A 16,482-nucleotide genomic window follows, 5' to 3' on the forward strand; every position below is an offset into this window, starting at 1 on the left:
AAAGATAATAGACTGAAGTGTTTTTATAATGGCTTATTTTTTCTTTATTATAATATTTTTCTTAGTCTTACTTTGATATATTTTCCATTTGTCATTCACTCATCAATAATCAATAGATCTCAAAAATGAACTAAGATCTCTGAAATGAACTAAATATGGTACCCAATGCAGTATTACAGGCTAATATTGAACAACATTTAAAAAGGAAAATCCGATGTTAAGGCTGGTTATTCTATTTAGTTCAAGTAGTTCTATTCCAAATTTACTTCATTCGGATAATTATGTTCTTCATTCCCTTACTTCTGTACTTCAATCATGTAGTTTCTTACTTCATTTACATTTTGAATTTGAATTTGTTTAGACTTTTTGCAAGCTTAAAGAGAATAGACAAAATATATTGTAGGAGTAGATTATTAATCTTACTTTATATGAAATATTTTCCATTTGTCAACAGATCATTGAAATGAACTAAGATTTCTGAAATGAACTAAATCTGTTACCAAATGCAGTAGTATAGGCTAATAATGATCAACATTAGAAAGCGTGGTACTTTATTCAATGCTCATAACAGATGTATGTCGAATACAAAATTTGATCTACTAAAATGATCATTTCTTCTTTAAATATGCTGCAATCATTTTCTCAACATCAATTTCAATGTGTTTGCTTTCCTCTTCGTAATACGCTGCTGTAACAAGTTTGTTGTTGAAGCTTTCGTGGCTGTTTTCGGCTAACATCGGCGCCGAACAATATTTAGCCCTAAAGCTCTGAAGCACACCCGAACTTGATTTCTTCAAGCCACAATTCCTGCAACCTTCTCGCCCACCCTTGTACGTTTCCATATGCCGCATTAGAAATACTCCACAATCTTCAACGTTATCCTCCATGGCATTTTCAATCTCTGCATTTTGGAGTTGGACACGATCTTACAATATGCATGGAGACCATTCTTGGTGAGGAAGTGACAAAAGTATGATCTCTGCATGTACAAAGCAAATACATATCATTTATAGTTGTGTGTATTCATATGTATGTGCTATAAAATTCAATCATAAGAGAAGAATACGAACCAATGTTTCTCGAATGTGACCATAATTTATTGTGAGGTCATTGTCATCCCGTTTGCAGAATTGTCTATTACAGCAATAGCATTTCTCTTGAAGCAAAAACAAATAATATAATAATGTTGATTTGCACATATGGGGAACAAGACCTATTGAATGAAGTAACAAGCAACATGAATGAAGTAATAAAGTATACTAATGAAGTACTATGAACAATCTTAAAAATGAAGTAACAGGCAACATGATTGAAGTAATATAGTGTACGAATGAAGTAACATGCAACATGAATGAAGTAATAAAGTGTACGAATGAAGTACTATGAACAATCTGAAAAATGAAGTAACAGGCAACATGACGAAGACATCAATTTCAGGAGCACTACTTGCATTCTTCTTGGGTGCAGAGGAAGTTGTACCTATACATAACAAACACACAAATTAATATACAACATATCATCCACAATCATAGATACTTCACTTGGAATACTATGTTACTTCATTAAGTGCACATTAAATATAAATTCATTTTTTACTTTTGGTAGCAGGGATTTCAGTAGGGACTAGAGGAGCACAACTTGCATTCTTCTTGGGTGCAGAGGAAGTTTTACCTATACATAACAAACACATAAATTAATGTACAACATATCATCCACTTAGTTCACTTAGAATAATATGTTACTTCATTATTAATTGTTATTACTTCAATTTTAGAGTCACTTAATTCATTATAATGTTTTATTACTTCATTTCAGTCATAAACCCTCCTGTTTAAACAAAGCATTTATATTACTTCATCATCATAGTTTATTACTTCATCTTATCAATTTACTACTTCATTAAAAAGAATATGTAGTTCATATTAATGTCGAAAGAACACAACAGTTTAGATTAATCCAAAAATCCTAAAACTTTGCAATACAGGAAATATGTAGTTCATAATTAGAGTCTGTTACTTCATTATCATTATAATGTTTTATTACTTCATTTTTCATATTTATTACTTCATTAAATAGAATATGTAGTTCATTTGAATTCAGTTAATATGCAGTTAACTTTTACCTTTGGTGCCAGGGATTTTAGTAGAGATTTGAGGAGAACTACTTTGATTCTTCCTAGTTGGAGAGGAAGTTTTACCTATACATAACAAACACAGAAATTAATATACAACATATCATCTACTTAGTTCACTTAGAATACTATTTTACTTCATTATTAATTGTTATTACTTCATATTTAGAGTCACTTACTTCATTATAATGTTTTATTACTTCATTTCAATCATAAACCCTACTGTTTAAACACAGCATTTATATTACTTCATCATCATAATTTATTACTTCATCTTATCAATTTACTACTTCATTAAACAGAATATGTAGTTCATATTAATGTCGAAAGAACACAACAGTTTAGATTAATCCAAAAATCCTAAAACTATGCAATACATGAAATATGTAGTTCATAATTAGACTATGTTACTTCATTATAATGTTTTATTACTTCATTTTACAAATTTAAATCCTAGGTTTTACCTTCTGGATCTGGAATTTTTTTTCCAGGATCTGCATCGAGCTTGTAAGTTGCTTGTTTGACCGTTTTTGATTTAGCCGGATGCTTGCGAGTATATTGTTGTGCTATTTTGACAAAAATCAGATTCAAAGTTGGGAATTAGATGAAGTAAATGAAGTAAATTAAGTGTAAGATCTTTGAAAAGCTTCAAAGCTGTATTACCTTCACCAGAAGTTCGGCCGGAACGCAACTGGCGGGCTGAATTTTCCATCGAAGATTTTTGAGTATCAACCATTTTGAAGAGGAAGTTGTGGAGTCGTCGATTTTGGCAGAGAAGCAGCGTTTGGGCGTCAATTTGCAGTAGAAATGAGAGTCGATTTGGAGTAGAAAATGAGCGTCGCTTTGTAGAAGAAGATTTGTCGCTTTGTTGTAGAAAATTCGTCGATTAGTAGAAGAATTCTTCGATGTGGAGAAGTATTCTTCGATTTGAAGAAGAAAAGAGCGGGAGAGATGAGAAAGAAGAGGAGCGGCGTGAATGAGGAGAAGCAGGGGTGATTTTTTTACCCTAGATGTAATTTGACCGAAATACCCCTAATTTGAAGTATATTGCTTATATAATGAAGTAGCGAAATTCATGAGACATGGTTTAATCTTATCCATTAAAATCTAGATCTAAGGGCCCTAATTTAGTCTCTAGTTCGGTCTTTAAGACTGGATTTGTGAATAATGAGACTCTATATATATATTTATATATTATCAACTCCTCACTGATTTTGAAAACACCAAAGCAAAACTAAGCAAAAGAATTTTAAAATAATTATATATACTCCCTCAACACTACACGTATATACTGCCCTTCCATCACAGAATGAAAAATGCAACAATTTAAGAAGAATTGAACATGAATACTCCCTACGTCACTTTTAGTCAAGCACAAAAAGTTAAAAAATAAACAAAGAAACTATTACTCATATTCCATACTCACTCATTTACAAGAAACAAAAAATATATTTCCAGCTCAACACATTTGCAAGAAACAGAAAAGAGGAGAAAATTTAAAAGGTATACTCCTAGCAACTACGCCTAGCTCTCTATCACCAAAGAACAAAACAAAGCTTATTAAATCACTCCAACCACTATACATCTTTCTCCTCCAAAATGAACAACAACTCTCTCCCCCCTCTCTGATTCTCAAATTGACAGCAAGAACATCCAACACCAAACTCTTCCTCAAACTCTTGTTTCTATCTCCAAGTTAACACAAAATTCCCAAAACAAATTCCTTCTCACACAAAACAGAAATAGCAGAAAAAGACTCCCGTCTCCCTTGTTCTAGAATCTAAATCTTTTATTAAAATTCTAGTTGTTCGTTTCCAATATTCATGGGCAGGCAGAGAAATTTAGGAATTGGAATTGAAGAGAAACATAAAAGACACATTCTAAACATTAAAGATCGAAGCTTTAGGAGGGAGCATCATTCAACAGTTCCAAAAATTCCAAAATGGTTTATTTCCGTGTGTGACTATGTGAAACTAACTCATGGAGTGAGATGCAGAGGATTCAGAAAAAAAATAGAGGGTATACCTTTGGAAAGAAGCAAAATTCGCACACAAACACGGTAATCACAACACTCTCAGTTTCTCCTTCCCACTGCAATGTCGAATTTTGGAATCAACAAATATGGAGGTTTTCGAATTCAATGGAAGGAGGAGAAAATTACCTTAACGGAGGAGAAGAAAAATTGCAGAACGGAAGATGGTAATTTGCGGAGATTATAGGGAAGAGATATATATGTGGAGTCAATAGAGGGTATTTTGTTGGAGATTCTTAAGGGGAGAGGGAGATATGGATAAAACCGTATGGTAAAGGGATTGGGAGAAATTTATTTGACTACAATTTGACTGCAGGAGGAGTAGAATAATTATCTAATATTTTGGCTTCTCAAAATTGGTCAACTAAAAAGAAATAAAAGGCTAGAACAATAGAGATAAAATGATAGGCCCAAATATTTGATTTAGAGTATTAATTAAATTGTGGTATTTTGATTTTTTTGTACTTGGTGTTATTCCAAATACTCGTACGAACGCCCAAATCTCACATCGATAAAAATCACATCAATCTCGCCGACTCCTTTCACCACACGATTATCCAATCAACGATTCAAACATTTAATATTCCCAAAAGCAACCAAACAAAACAAGGATGATATTTTAATCAAAGTCTATCACATGCTCGTTCCCAAAATAAAAATCTTAACTTAAAAAGATAGAAATAAAAGCAGGTATTACAATCTACCCATCTTCACAAAAATTTCATCCCGAAATTTGCTTAGATCATTCAAACAATTCTGGGTACTTCTCCCTCATCTTGTCTTCTAATTCCCACGTAGCTTCCTCAACGCCATGATTTCTCCACCGAACCTTCACCGAAGCAATAGACTTATTTCTCAACTCTTGCACTTTCCGATCCAGAATGGCTTCAGGCTTTTCTTTGTAACTCAAATTCAGATTCAAAATCATCATCTCTTCTTGATGAATTATGTGGTTAGGGTCGAACACATACTTTCTCAATTGTGACACATGGAAAATATTGTGTACTTTCCCAAAGCTTGGTGGTAGCGCCAATCTATATGCTACGGGACCCACTCTGTCAAGAATCTCATAATGTCCAATAAATCGTGGTCTCAACTTACCTTTCACACTGAACCGAGTTATTCCTTTTGACGGAGCTACCTTCAGAAAAACTTTATCTCCAGCCTCAAATTGGAGATCGGTTCTTCGAACATCAGCATATGATTTCTATCGATCATGAGCTTCCTTGATCCTCTCACGAATTTGTCGAACAGTCTCAATCATTTCTTCCACCGAGTCTGGTCCAAGAACTCTTCTCTCACCCACTTCATCCCAGTAAAGTGGTGATCTACACTTCTTCTCATACAATGCCTCATACGGGGCCATGATAATAGTTGCCTGATAACTATGGTTGTAAGCGAACTCTATTAGTGGCAACACTTCCACCCAACCTACTCCTCGATCTAGCACTACGGCTCTCAACATATCCTCCAAAGTCTGTATCGTCCTCTGTGATTGCCCATCAGTCTGCGGGTGGAATGCAGTGCTGATATTCAACTTAGTGCCTAGCTCTCGCTGTAGGCTCATCCAAGATCTAGGGGTAAACTTCGCATCACGATCACATATAATTGTCACTGGTACTCCATGTAAGCGTATGATCTCTTGCACATACATCTTAGACAACTTATTGGCTCCATAGGTATCACGAATCGGTACAAAGTGAGCAGATTTTGTGAGACGATCAATAATCACCCAAATAACAGTGCTCCCATTTCCTCTCCAGTATCTCAAGTGGTTGTAGTCTCTCATAAGGTCGTTGATGTAGAGCTTTCACTTGCTGACAAGCTAGACACCTCTCCACAAATGCCGCTACATGCTTTTTCATGCCATTCCACCAAAACTGTCTCTTCATATCTCGATACATCTTGGTACTCCCCGGGTGAACAGTATACGGTGTTTCGTGTGCTTCTCTCATGATTTCATTTCTAAGCCGTTCCTCTCTAGGCACGCACAACCTGCCCTTGAATGTGAGGGCATTATCCGCCTCCTCTTGAAAATATTCTTGCTCCCATGTCCTCATTTCCGAACGGATTTTCTCAAGTAAAGTATCGCGTCTTTGAGCTTCCACGATTCTAACCCTTAGGTCGGGTTCCATTACCAAGGTGGCGATCCTTCCTTCCACTGTCTCGAATGCTCTCACTACCTTCAATCGCATTTTGCTGGACTCTCGTATCAAGTTCCTTTCGTTCGTGAGAAAAGTGGCCAATTGAGGTTGATATTTTCTACTCAGGGCATCGGCCACTACATTCGCCTTTCCTGGGTGGTAGTTTATACTACAATCATAATCCTTCACTAACTCAATCCATCTACGCTAGCGCATGTTCAAATCCTTTTGTTCAAAGAAGTACTTGAGGCTTTTATGGTCTGTATATATCTCACATCGAACTCCATAAAGATGGTGTCACGACCGCCCATACCAGGGGTATCACAAACGAGGCGATCGTGACCGACATGCATTGTCAACAGTTTAAAAGAACAACTTAAGACTTAAAGAAGAAAAACAACTTAGTTTAAAGAAGTTTAAGGTCATTTTTTTTAAAAGACGTAAAGAAACATACTTTTATAAAGGGCACGGGAAAAATTTGACTTAAGAAATACAACTATATATATAAAAAAACTAAGGTAAAACGAACATTTAACTTAAATCTCGGAAAACACCATTTTCAGAAAGACAACGTAAACACTCGTTTAAACCTAACACCGCCATACATGTTCAAACACAACACGAAAAGATTAAGGTCTTAAGACATAATTTAAAACATAGCAGCGGATAAATAAGGTTCAGGGAGAGTCAAGGATCACGCCTATGTATGGTGACACAACGTATCCTAGGGTCTTTAGCCAGCTCAACATCCACCGCAACATCCCGCTCAACCTGCACATAAGAAAAAGAATATGCAGGGCTGAGTACTTGTTGTACTCAATGGGCTCATGCCGAAAACATTTTAATAAGTTATGTCATCCATACCAGTGATCTCGAGTTTTATATAGTAAGAAATATCACGAGAACACAAAAAATCCAAGTGTGGCCAGACAATTTATCTCCTCATTTTCCACATCAATCAATCAATCACATCCTCTTACCATAGTGCGACGAAAGTGTGGCCACACTATTCGCCCACGAGACCTGCCGACTAGCAAGGACGGCTCACGATCCCCTCTGTGTACACAGCCTGATAGGGTTTGCGGCCCTACTCAGACCCGAATTCGTTTATCATAGCCCTATAGCCTAATGGAGCGAACTCACAAACTAGGCATCAAGCACAATCTCAACATAGCCCTATAGCCTAACGGAGCAAGCTCAAACGAACTAGTCATCAGGCAAAAATCTCAACATCAAAACAATCACGGCATGACATAACACTTTAAACCACCCTTATAACACCACATCATATTTTCAGAAAAATAAAGAGGTTTGAAAAGAAAGCCCACCTCGATCGCTTAGCAAATTCACAACCCAACTTATAGCAACTCACGATCCTCGAGTTCACGAGTACACAACACCCTTGTCAATGACAACACAAGTCAGCCTTCCACATCAACATTTTACTATGCATGTCCTATCGTTTTCTCTCTCATCGTTTTTCTCACATTCCCCAACCCAACATACGTCAAAAGGGTGTAAAGACACACGTAACACATTCCAACTTATTACAAGTGATTTCAACATTTAAACACGTTCCTTGGACATACATGCATCATATAATACTTTGAAACTTGAAACTAGGTGTCATTTTAACAAGGCAGAAAACTGGCAGAACTGCGCGACCGTTTTGTAAAAATCACTATAAATTCACCCGACTTCATATGAAGCTAAATTTTGGTCACAATACAGAGGGCACATTCAAGTTCATCCATGAAGATTTTCACACCTAAATCACGTCATTTAGTCAGTCATATCACATATTAAACTCTCTGGTCGGAACATATAATTTCTGACAGCACTGCGCAGTTCATTTGAAAAATTTACCATAAATTCATCCAATGCCCAAAAAGGCTGAAAATTTAACGCGACTCAGAAGACACTTCAAATATTCATCTAGTTCAAGAATCACATCAATCGGAGGTCATTTGGTCAGTCAAACAGAAAACGAAACATTCTTGGCGAGAACACGAGTTTCTGGCAGATTTGCGCAGTCAAATTCAAAAATTTATTAAAAATTCATTTTTCGATAAAAAGGGCTGAAATTCACACGAGACACAGGTAACACCTTGAAGTTTACTCAGTAAAATTTTCATATCAAAATTCGGCTGGTTGATAGGTCAATTACTCATCAGAAGCTACTGGTCGAACATCACAGATAACAGATACACAATTTCTAAATTAGGGTTTCCTTCTCAATCATCCAAACACCAATTCTCATGCTTATAACACACAATCATGCTTGTTAAGACTCTCTTAATCATTTTTGCACATAAACTTACATCATTCACCAAAGATTCCAATCAAACTTCACACAATTCAATTGAAACGCATATTTATCAAGGTTTTCAAGCAAACTCACTTTCCCTCTCCGATTAAACTTGCGATCTACGATTCCTACACCCACTATATGCATGTAGGATTCAAGAACATGGTTCAAATGAAAAGAATGAGGAAAAGTGAAGCCAATATACCTTCTTTGACAAAACGAATCGGTAGAACCAAGAAACGAGGTGATTCGTCGGAGATTCTTGAAAATAAACTTCAATGGACGCAAGAAACAATGGTGGAAGAAGTTTTTTTGGAGAGAATGTGGAGAGGGAGGAGGGAGACACGAAAATTGAGGGAGAATGGGGGCTAGGGTTTAGTTTATGTGTTTTTATAGGATTATGGTTAGGTTTAAAATCAATTAATTAATTAATTGTGGGGAAAAATACAATTAAATAAATCCCACAATTAAAGGAATAAAATAAGCATGTGGGAAGGGGAGGAAATTTTCGAAAATTCCATGTAGGAATAGCAAGGAATTTATTTGGTATTTACTTGGAGAGAATATATTCACAACTTAGGAAATAAAAGTGAATATTTCATAAACAAGGGAACAAAATAAATTAAATCTCCAAGTATGAAAATAATGGTGGGGGCCGAAAATTTTCATAAGGAATTTGCACAAGGAAATTATTTAAATCCCCAATTAAAAGAATAGGATTTAAATTAGGCAATTTATTTATAGGAAAAAAGGCTCCCATAAAATAGGCAACAATTAATTAAATTCCCACAAGGAAAATATTGCATAGGGGGCGTGTGATATGTGAGAAACGTAGGAGAAAAAAATATATTCACATCCCCAATTAATTAGACATAGGAATTTATTTGAATAAAAAGGGATTCCACAAATTAGGAAACAAATAAAATATCCTCCAAAATTTAGTGGAGGGGCCGGAAATTGCTAACCAAGGAATGTCCCAACTCTCTATTTATTTTAGGTGAAGAAATAAATTATAACATGATTTAATTGGATTAAATTCAAAGGAAGAGAGTCAATAAAGCACCAATTAAATCAAATGAAAATAATTCTTTCTCCTATAGGAGATTTTCGAAAACTCCCAAGGAAAATAAAAATGGAGTTCGAATTCCATGTAGTACCATTTAGGGTCATTTGGTTTGGATTTAATTTGGATAAGTATCCCAAGACAATTAATTAAATCCAAGAAATGAAATACTATTTTAATAATTAGGAAGGGCCGAAAATTCCAATGAATTGGCTCGAAAAAAATAAATGCATGATCCTATTAATTATTTCCCCATATTGGAAAATATAAAACATCAAGTTCATCATTCCACATTAACCACGAAAATTTATTTCACGCAAAACACTTAATCACATAGAAACGAAAGTTTCATAATTCCAAGAATCCAAAATTCGAATAACATATAAGAAGAGTCACAAAAATTTGGGATGTTACAGATGGTGTCTCCAAATCTTCAAAGCATGTACAACTGCTGCCAACTCCAAGTCATGAATTGGATAGTTCAACTCATGTGGCCGCAACTGCCTTGATGCATACACAATCACTTTCCCATTCTGCATAAGTACACATCCGAGTCCAACTTTTGATGCATCGGTATACACCACGTAGTTAGTGTCCGACTCTGGCACAACGAGAATTGGTGCGGTGGTCAACTTCTTTTTTAATAACTGAAAAATGGCCTCACACTCCGGCGTCCAATTCACTTTGACCCCCTTCTTTAGTTATTGAGTCATTGGTCTCGCTATCTTAGAAAATCCCTCGATGAATCTCCGATAATATCCCACCAGTCCTAGGAAGCTCCGAATTTCGTTAGGTGTGGTTGGTGATTTCCATTTCTGTACAGCTTCCACCTTTGCAGGGTCTACTCGAATTCCATCTGTGCTCACTATGTGCCCAAGGAAATTCACTTCCTTGAGCCAAAAATCACACTTACTGAACTTGGCGTAGAGTTTCTCGGCCCTTAATGTCTCCAAGGTAGTCCTCAAATGTTCTTCATGTTCCTCCTCGTTCTTTGAGTAGATAAGGACATCGTCTATGAAGACTAAGATGAACTTGTCCAAGTATGGATGGAACACACGATTCATAAGGTCCATAAATACAGTCGGGGCATTTGTCAATCTGAAAGGCATCACTATAAACTCATAATGGCCGTATCTAGTTCGGAAAGCCGTCTTGGGTACATCTTCTCGTCGGACTCTCAGTTGATGGTATCCCGATCTCAAATCCATTTTCGAGAATACTCCAGCTCCATGGAGTTGATCAAACAAATCATCTATCCTCGGTAGTGGATACTTGTTCTTGAGTGTCAACTTGTTCAACTCTCGATAATCTATGCACATCCTCAGTGTTCAATCCTTCTTCTCCACGAACAACACTGGTGCTCCCCAAGGCGACACACTGGGTCGAATGAAACCCAAGTCTAGCAACTCTTGTAGTTGTATCTTAAGTTCTTCCAATTCCTTAGGTGCCATACGGTATGGTGCCTTAGATATCGGTGCTGATCCTGGCTCCAAATCAATTGTAAACTCCAACTGTCTATCGGGTGGTGATCATGGCAAGGCGTTGGGAAAAACGTCTGGAAATTCTTTCACTACTGCCACATCCTCTATGCTTCTTTCTTTCTTCTCCTCTCCATTTAGATAGACGAGATACGATGGGCATCCCTTCCTCATCATAGTCGTCGCTTGAAGTGCAGAAATTATAGACTTGCGTCGATTCATAGAAATCCCATAAAATATAGTCGGCTTCTTTCCCGGGGTTTGAAAAGAGATCTCTCTCTCTTTACAGCGAATGGTAACATGATTCTCGGCCAACCAATCCATTCCCAAAATTATATCTACACTCCCCATCGACATAACTTGTAATTTATGTGCAATTAGCTTAAGTTCTCCCATAGTAAATTCTACATTCGAGCAAATTTGTGAAATATCTATAGTTCCTCCTACGGGTGAAGTCACACTCATTCTTTGTTCAGTTCTATTGGTAGGCAGTTCTAAAGTATTCACACATGAAGCTGATATAAAAGAATGTGATGCACCCGTATCAAACAAAACAACAATAGGCATGTCGAGGAGCGTGCCCATACCTGCCAAGTTTCCTTGTTCATGATTCTCTTGCTCGTTCTTCGGTTGTTTCCCTTTTAAAGCATATGCCCTTGCCTGAGTGGGAAGTCCTTGACGACGTTGTTGTTGCCGCTGCTGCTGTGGTGCGGGTAAGTATCCCCTCGGCTCGGCTTGCAGTGCCTGCACTTGCGGATGGAACCCTTGATTGTTCTGTCTTGCTCCCATCCCCATAATCTTACTCGGGCATTCTCTAGAGAAGTGACCATTTCCACCACAAGTGTAGCATTTATTGCTCTTTTCTCTGTACTCCCCAAAATGGTTCTTAAAGCACTTAGCACACTGGGGGGCTCTAGGCCAGAAGTCACCCCTCTGATAGGGAGCACCCTGCCTACCTCCGTACTGTGGTGGGTTTCTGATGGGTTGCTGCCTCTTGTTATCATATGGAGTCCGATCTCCATCCCATTTCCTCTTATCTCTGAAATTATGTTGTTGAAGTGACACTGGTGTAGTATTTGCTACTGTCCTCCCCTTAGGCAATGCTTCTTCCACATCCAATGCACAAGCCAAAATCTTAGAATATGAAAGTCCTCTGCGACTAGCCACTGCTACTCTTATTTCGTGCTTCAGACCAGCACGAAACTTTTCTGCCATTTTCTCATCTGTATCCACCAACTTGGGAGCATATCGAGTCATTTCACACAGTGCACGGTCGTACTTTGTCACCGTCATATTCCCTTACTTCAATGTATGGAATTCAACTACCTTTGCTTGCCTATAGCTCATGGGAACGTACTTATTGTACACCTCTTCCTTGAATATCTCCCAAGTAAGCGATTCACGGCGTTCAGGGTTCATGGTCCTTAGGTTGGTATCCCACCAAAAATCTGTGGGCCCCGTTAATTGAAAAGTCACACAAGCGAGGAGTTCCTTGTCGGTGCACTCCATAAAATCAAATATGCGCTCGAGGGCGCGAATCCAGGTCTTTGCCTTAGACGGCTCTCCTAGTCCATCAAACTGTGGGGGGTTTTTCCTAAAAAATGTATCAATGTATTGTTTGGGTTGAGGCGGGGGTGGTGGTGGTGGTGGAGGCGGGGGTGGAGGTGGTGGTGGTTGCTCTCCCTCTACATTCTCAGGGTCCACAGGGTCCTCATCTCCACGTCCACGTCCATGCCCAAGTCCACGTCCACGTCCACGTCTCGGTGGCATTCTGATTCAAAACACATAAATTAATATGGTCGTTCAAATTATTAATCACTACATTCTCGTATCAAGACTTCTCACGCAACCTTTCATATATAACGATTATAGAATACGTATAATAAATGTAATAGAAAGACCAATATTCTCAATAAAATAAGTGAAAGAAAACAATTGCCTCTCTGAGGACTTCGCATCTAATACTAAAAAAAAGTTATTACTGAGTTCAAATAACAAAAGGAAACATCAAACTACTTAGGGAATCTAGCGCCGCAACTCAATCGTCTTCGTCCATGGGTCCTTCCTCTGGGTCCTCATCGGAACCTCCCTCGGGATTCCCTCCAAGGTCCTCCTCGGGTTCCTCTTCAGGATCCTCTTCATAGGAATCCTCGTAACCCGGGACCATCCCCAAACCTCTTTCATCTTCGTTCCTCGCTACGGCCTCATGCTCGATTACTTGCTTATCCTCAAATTCGTCTTCGTCTTCAGCATATTGTGGGGGTAATTCATTATCAGAGTCAACTAAGGCGCAATACATTGCCTTTTGGAAGCCCTTCATATCACCCTCCATATCATCGGTCGCGTATTGGTACCAAGTGTAACGTCCTGCTGTCCTTGTGGCCCATTCCTTCCAACTGTCGGGGAGTAGCTCGATCAATTTCTCTATACCATCATGCTCAGTCACCCCAAACTCGTGGGCATCCTTCCACAGGGTTTCGAAGTGTGATACAAACTCTATCAATGGTGTATGATCTCTCTTTCGATAAATCCTATATGCTTTAAGTACTCGCTATGCTTTAAGTCTCGGTTGGTGACTCCTTAGTGCGGTTCGTATCTTACGTGCCATCTATGCGAAAGGGGAAGGTTCCTCAACGTCAATTCGAGGTGGGTATAAAAAAAACAAGATATGTATGGCATGTAACACTAACTATCATCACTCAGACTTCCATTCACACTTTCTGAACGTTTATACTAATTATTTTTCTTTTATCCTTTCGGTATTAGAGATTCACCGTGGTTCGCTATTCCACGTTCATTTAATTTGCTCGGAGAAGCAATAATTGAGTTGCTACATACAACTAGAATCGATGATGTAAGGTCTAATGTTCATCCAAAACAGTCCGCAATCACACAAGGAATTCATAATATCATACTTCAGTATCTACGAGTCATGTCTCAAATCATCACATAAAGGCCACATAATCAAGCATACACAAACAATTATCACTAGACGTCTCAATACATAACAATATCATGTTCCTCAAAATCTCAATAGAAAAAGAACTAGCATGCTTTAACTTAAAGTTCAAATATTTCCAAAAATTTTCACAAGTTTCCACAACATAAAAATTTTTCCGCCAATCTAATTCCACCATGAACAACTAATCATTTCCATTTCCAAAACATTTACCTCAAAATCACTTACAAAAATTTTGGTTACCTCTTTTCAGGTTGAGCGCGACGGTCAGATGTTGAGCCTTTGACACTTTTAAAAAATTTTATTTATTTAATTATTCTGATCTAGGGATACTAATCTAGATCAAGAAGGAAAGAAGACTCTTGGGTCCAGAGCGGAAAGAAAGACGCTCTGATACCAATCTGTCACGCCCGCATTTTATAAGGATAGAAAGCACGGTTGATCGCTACTAGGGGAGGATTAAAGAAGCGGGGAAGAAAGTGGAAAACATACACATTTGACCAAAAATTTAATAACTGAAATAACTTGGGAAAACGTCATAACATTATCCTAACAAAAATACCAACTCTAAGTAAATAAAGAATGGACGACAAACAATCTTGAAACGAGTTAGACTCTCAACGATAAAACAGTTCTAAAGAAAAAGGTTCTTAGCGGAAGCGTTCAAGACACGGAAAATGCCGAGTATGAAGACACGACATATCCAACAATACTAAACATGACAAAACAATCCATGAACTCTGCTCAACATCCTCCACGTCCATCGCCGCTCAATCTGCACATTAAGAAAAATTGCAGAACGGAAGATGGTAATTTGCTGAGATTATAGGGAAGAGATATATATATATATATATATATATATATATATATATATATATATATATATGTGGAGTCAATAAAGGGTATTTGGTTGGAGATTCTTAAGGGGAGAGGGAGATATGGATAAAACCGTATGGTAAAGGGATTGGGAGAAATTTATTTGACTACAATTTGACTGTAGGAGGAGTAGAATAATTATCTAATATTTTGGCTTCTCAAAATTGGTCAACTAAAAAGAAATAAAAGGCTAGAACAATAGAGATAAAATGATAGGCCCAAATATTTGATTTAGAGTATTAATTAAATTGTGTTATTTTGTTTTTTTGTACTTGATGTTATTCCAAGTACTCGTACGAACGCCCAAATCTCACATCGACAAAACTCACATCAATCTCGCCGACTACTTTCACCACACAATTATCCAATCAACGATTCAAACATTTAATATTCCCAAAAGCAACCAAACAAAACAAGGATTGTATTTTAATCAAAATCTATCATACACTCTGTTCCCAAAATAAAAATCTTAACTTAAAAAGATAGAAATAAGAGCGGTATTACAATATGCATGGCGGCTACCACCCTCCAATAGCACATTTAATTTCTATCTAAAGTCCACATTTAATTTCTATCTAAATTCTAAAATGAATATTAATGATGCTTTTACGTTTAACTTTCGAGAAGTAGTATAACATATTAACATTAACCACTGCACACACGTTTTCATTGCTGGATATGATGAATGCATATATCTTCACCCCCATTATATAATCCTCAAACGAAGCAGTATATATTAAGCACACGTTATTCAAGGAACTTTTTTCGGGCATCATCAGCTAGTCAAAGTCGTCTAAAATTGGTGTTTGAAACCTATTTTTTATTTTTTTATTTTATATGAATATTTATATTTATTCTTGTTTTCTAATAGGACGAGTCTCATTTTTACATTAACAATACATTACAATAAATCCTTAGGGCATCTGCAGTGGTGCGGATGTCCTGGCGGACATCCCAAAAACACCTCCTGCCACGTCATAAGAACTTCCCACTGCACTGCCACGTCATAAGGACTTCCCACTGTACAGTGGCGGACATCCCCAAGGACACCCCGACGGACTTCCCACAATAATAAAAATTCACAAACTGGAGAAATTGCAACCACTTTATTTTAAAAAAACATACATAATTATTAAAAGAATTTATCTTCGAAAGAAAAGTATTTAGAGAGAGAGATATTGTTGGTTATTTTAGTGTAATTGGATTAACTTGATTGATCAATATTATCATAATGAGACACCATATAAGTTAGGAAGTGCGGAGTGCATGCTTGTTTGAATTCATTGTGATTAGATAGGGTTCGGTGGCAGCGCCCCCGAGTTGCGGGGTCCAAGGGGCAGAGCCCCTGGCTGGGGTTGAGCTGTGTAGAAAATTCATCCGAAAATATAATTCCTGATAGTCGAAGGACTGATTTGTAATTTTTGAAACTCCTTAAAAAACTGTTAAATTCAGTTAAGAAATGGAAGAGACACAATGCTTCGTGAAGAGACG

General features: G+C 37.4%; 1 protein-coding gene across 4 annotated transcripts; it reads right to left on the reverse strand.

Moving 5' to 3' along the window:
* Positions 1–525: 525 nt before the first annotated feature.
* On the reverse strand, positions 526–4,434 carry LOC121772413. 4 transcript variants are annotated; one of them, XR_006044336.1, is made up of 8 exons: positions 4,293–4,434; positions 4,157–4,222; positions 2,795–2,994; positions 2,596–2,697; positions 2,123–2,197; positions 1,597–1,671; positions 1,071–1,479; positions 526–979 (listed from the first exon to the last, which is right to left on the reverse strand). XR_006044336.1 is itself a non-coding variant. In XM_042169513.1 (6 exons), exons 2-6 carry the CDS (start codon positions 2,865–2,867, stop codon positions 851–853), a joined length of 465 nt encoding a protein of 154 aa, XP_042025447.1. In that variant the 5' UTR covers positions 2,868–4,222; positions 4,293–4,434; the 3' UTR covers positions 526–850. The 4 variants fall into 4 exon arrangements, 1 of the variants encoding a protein (XP_042025447.1); XR_006044337.1 differs by having other exon boundaries at positions 2,795–3,051; XR_006044335.1 differs by lacking the exon at positions 2,123–2,197 and having other exon boundaries at positions 2,795–4,222.
* Between the last annotated feature and the right edge of the window lie 12,048 nt (positions 4,435–16,482).

The sequence above is a fragment of the Salvia splendens genome, chromosome 16 (assembly GCF_004379255.2).
Source record: "Salvia splendens isolate huo1 chromosome 16, SspV2, whole genome shotgun sequence".
Taxonomy (NCBI): domain Eukaryota; kingdom Viridiplantae; phylum Streptophyta; class Magnoliopsida; order Lamiales; family Lamiaceae; genus Salvia; species Salvia splendens.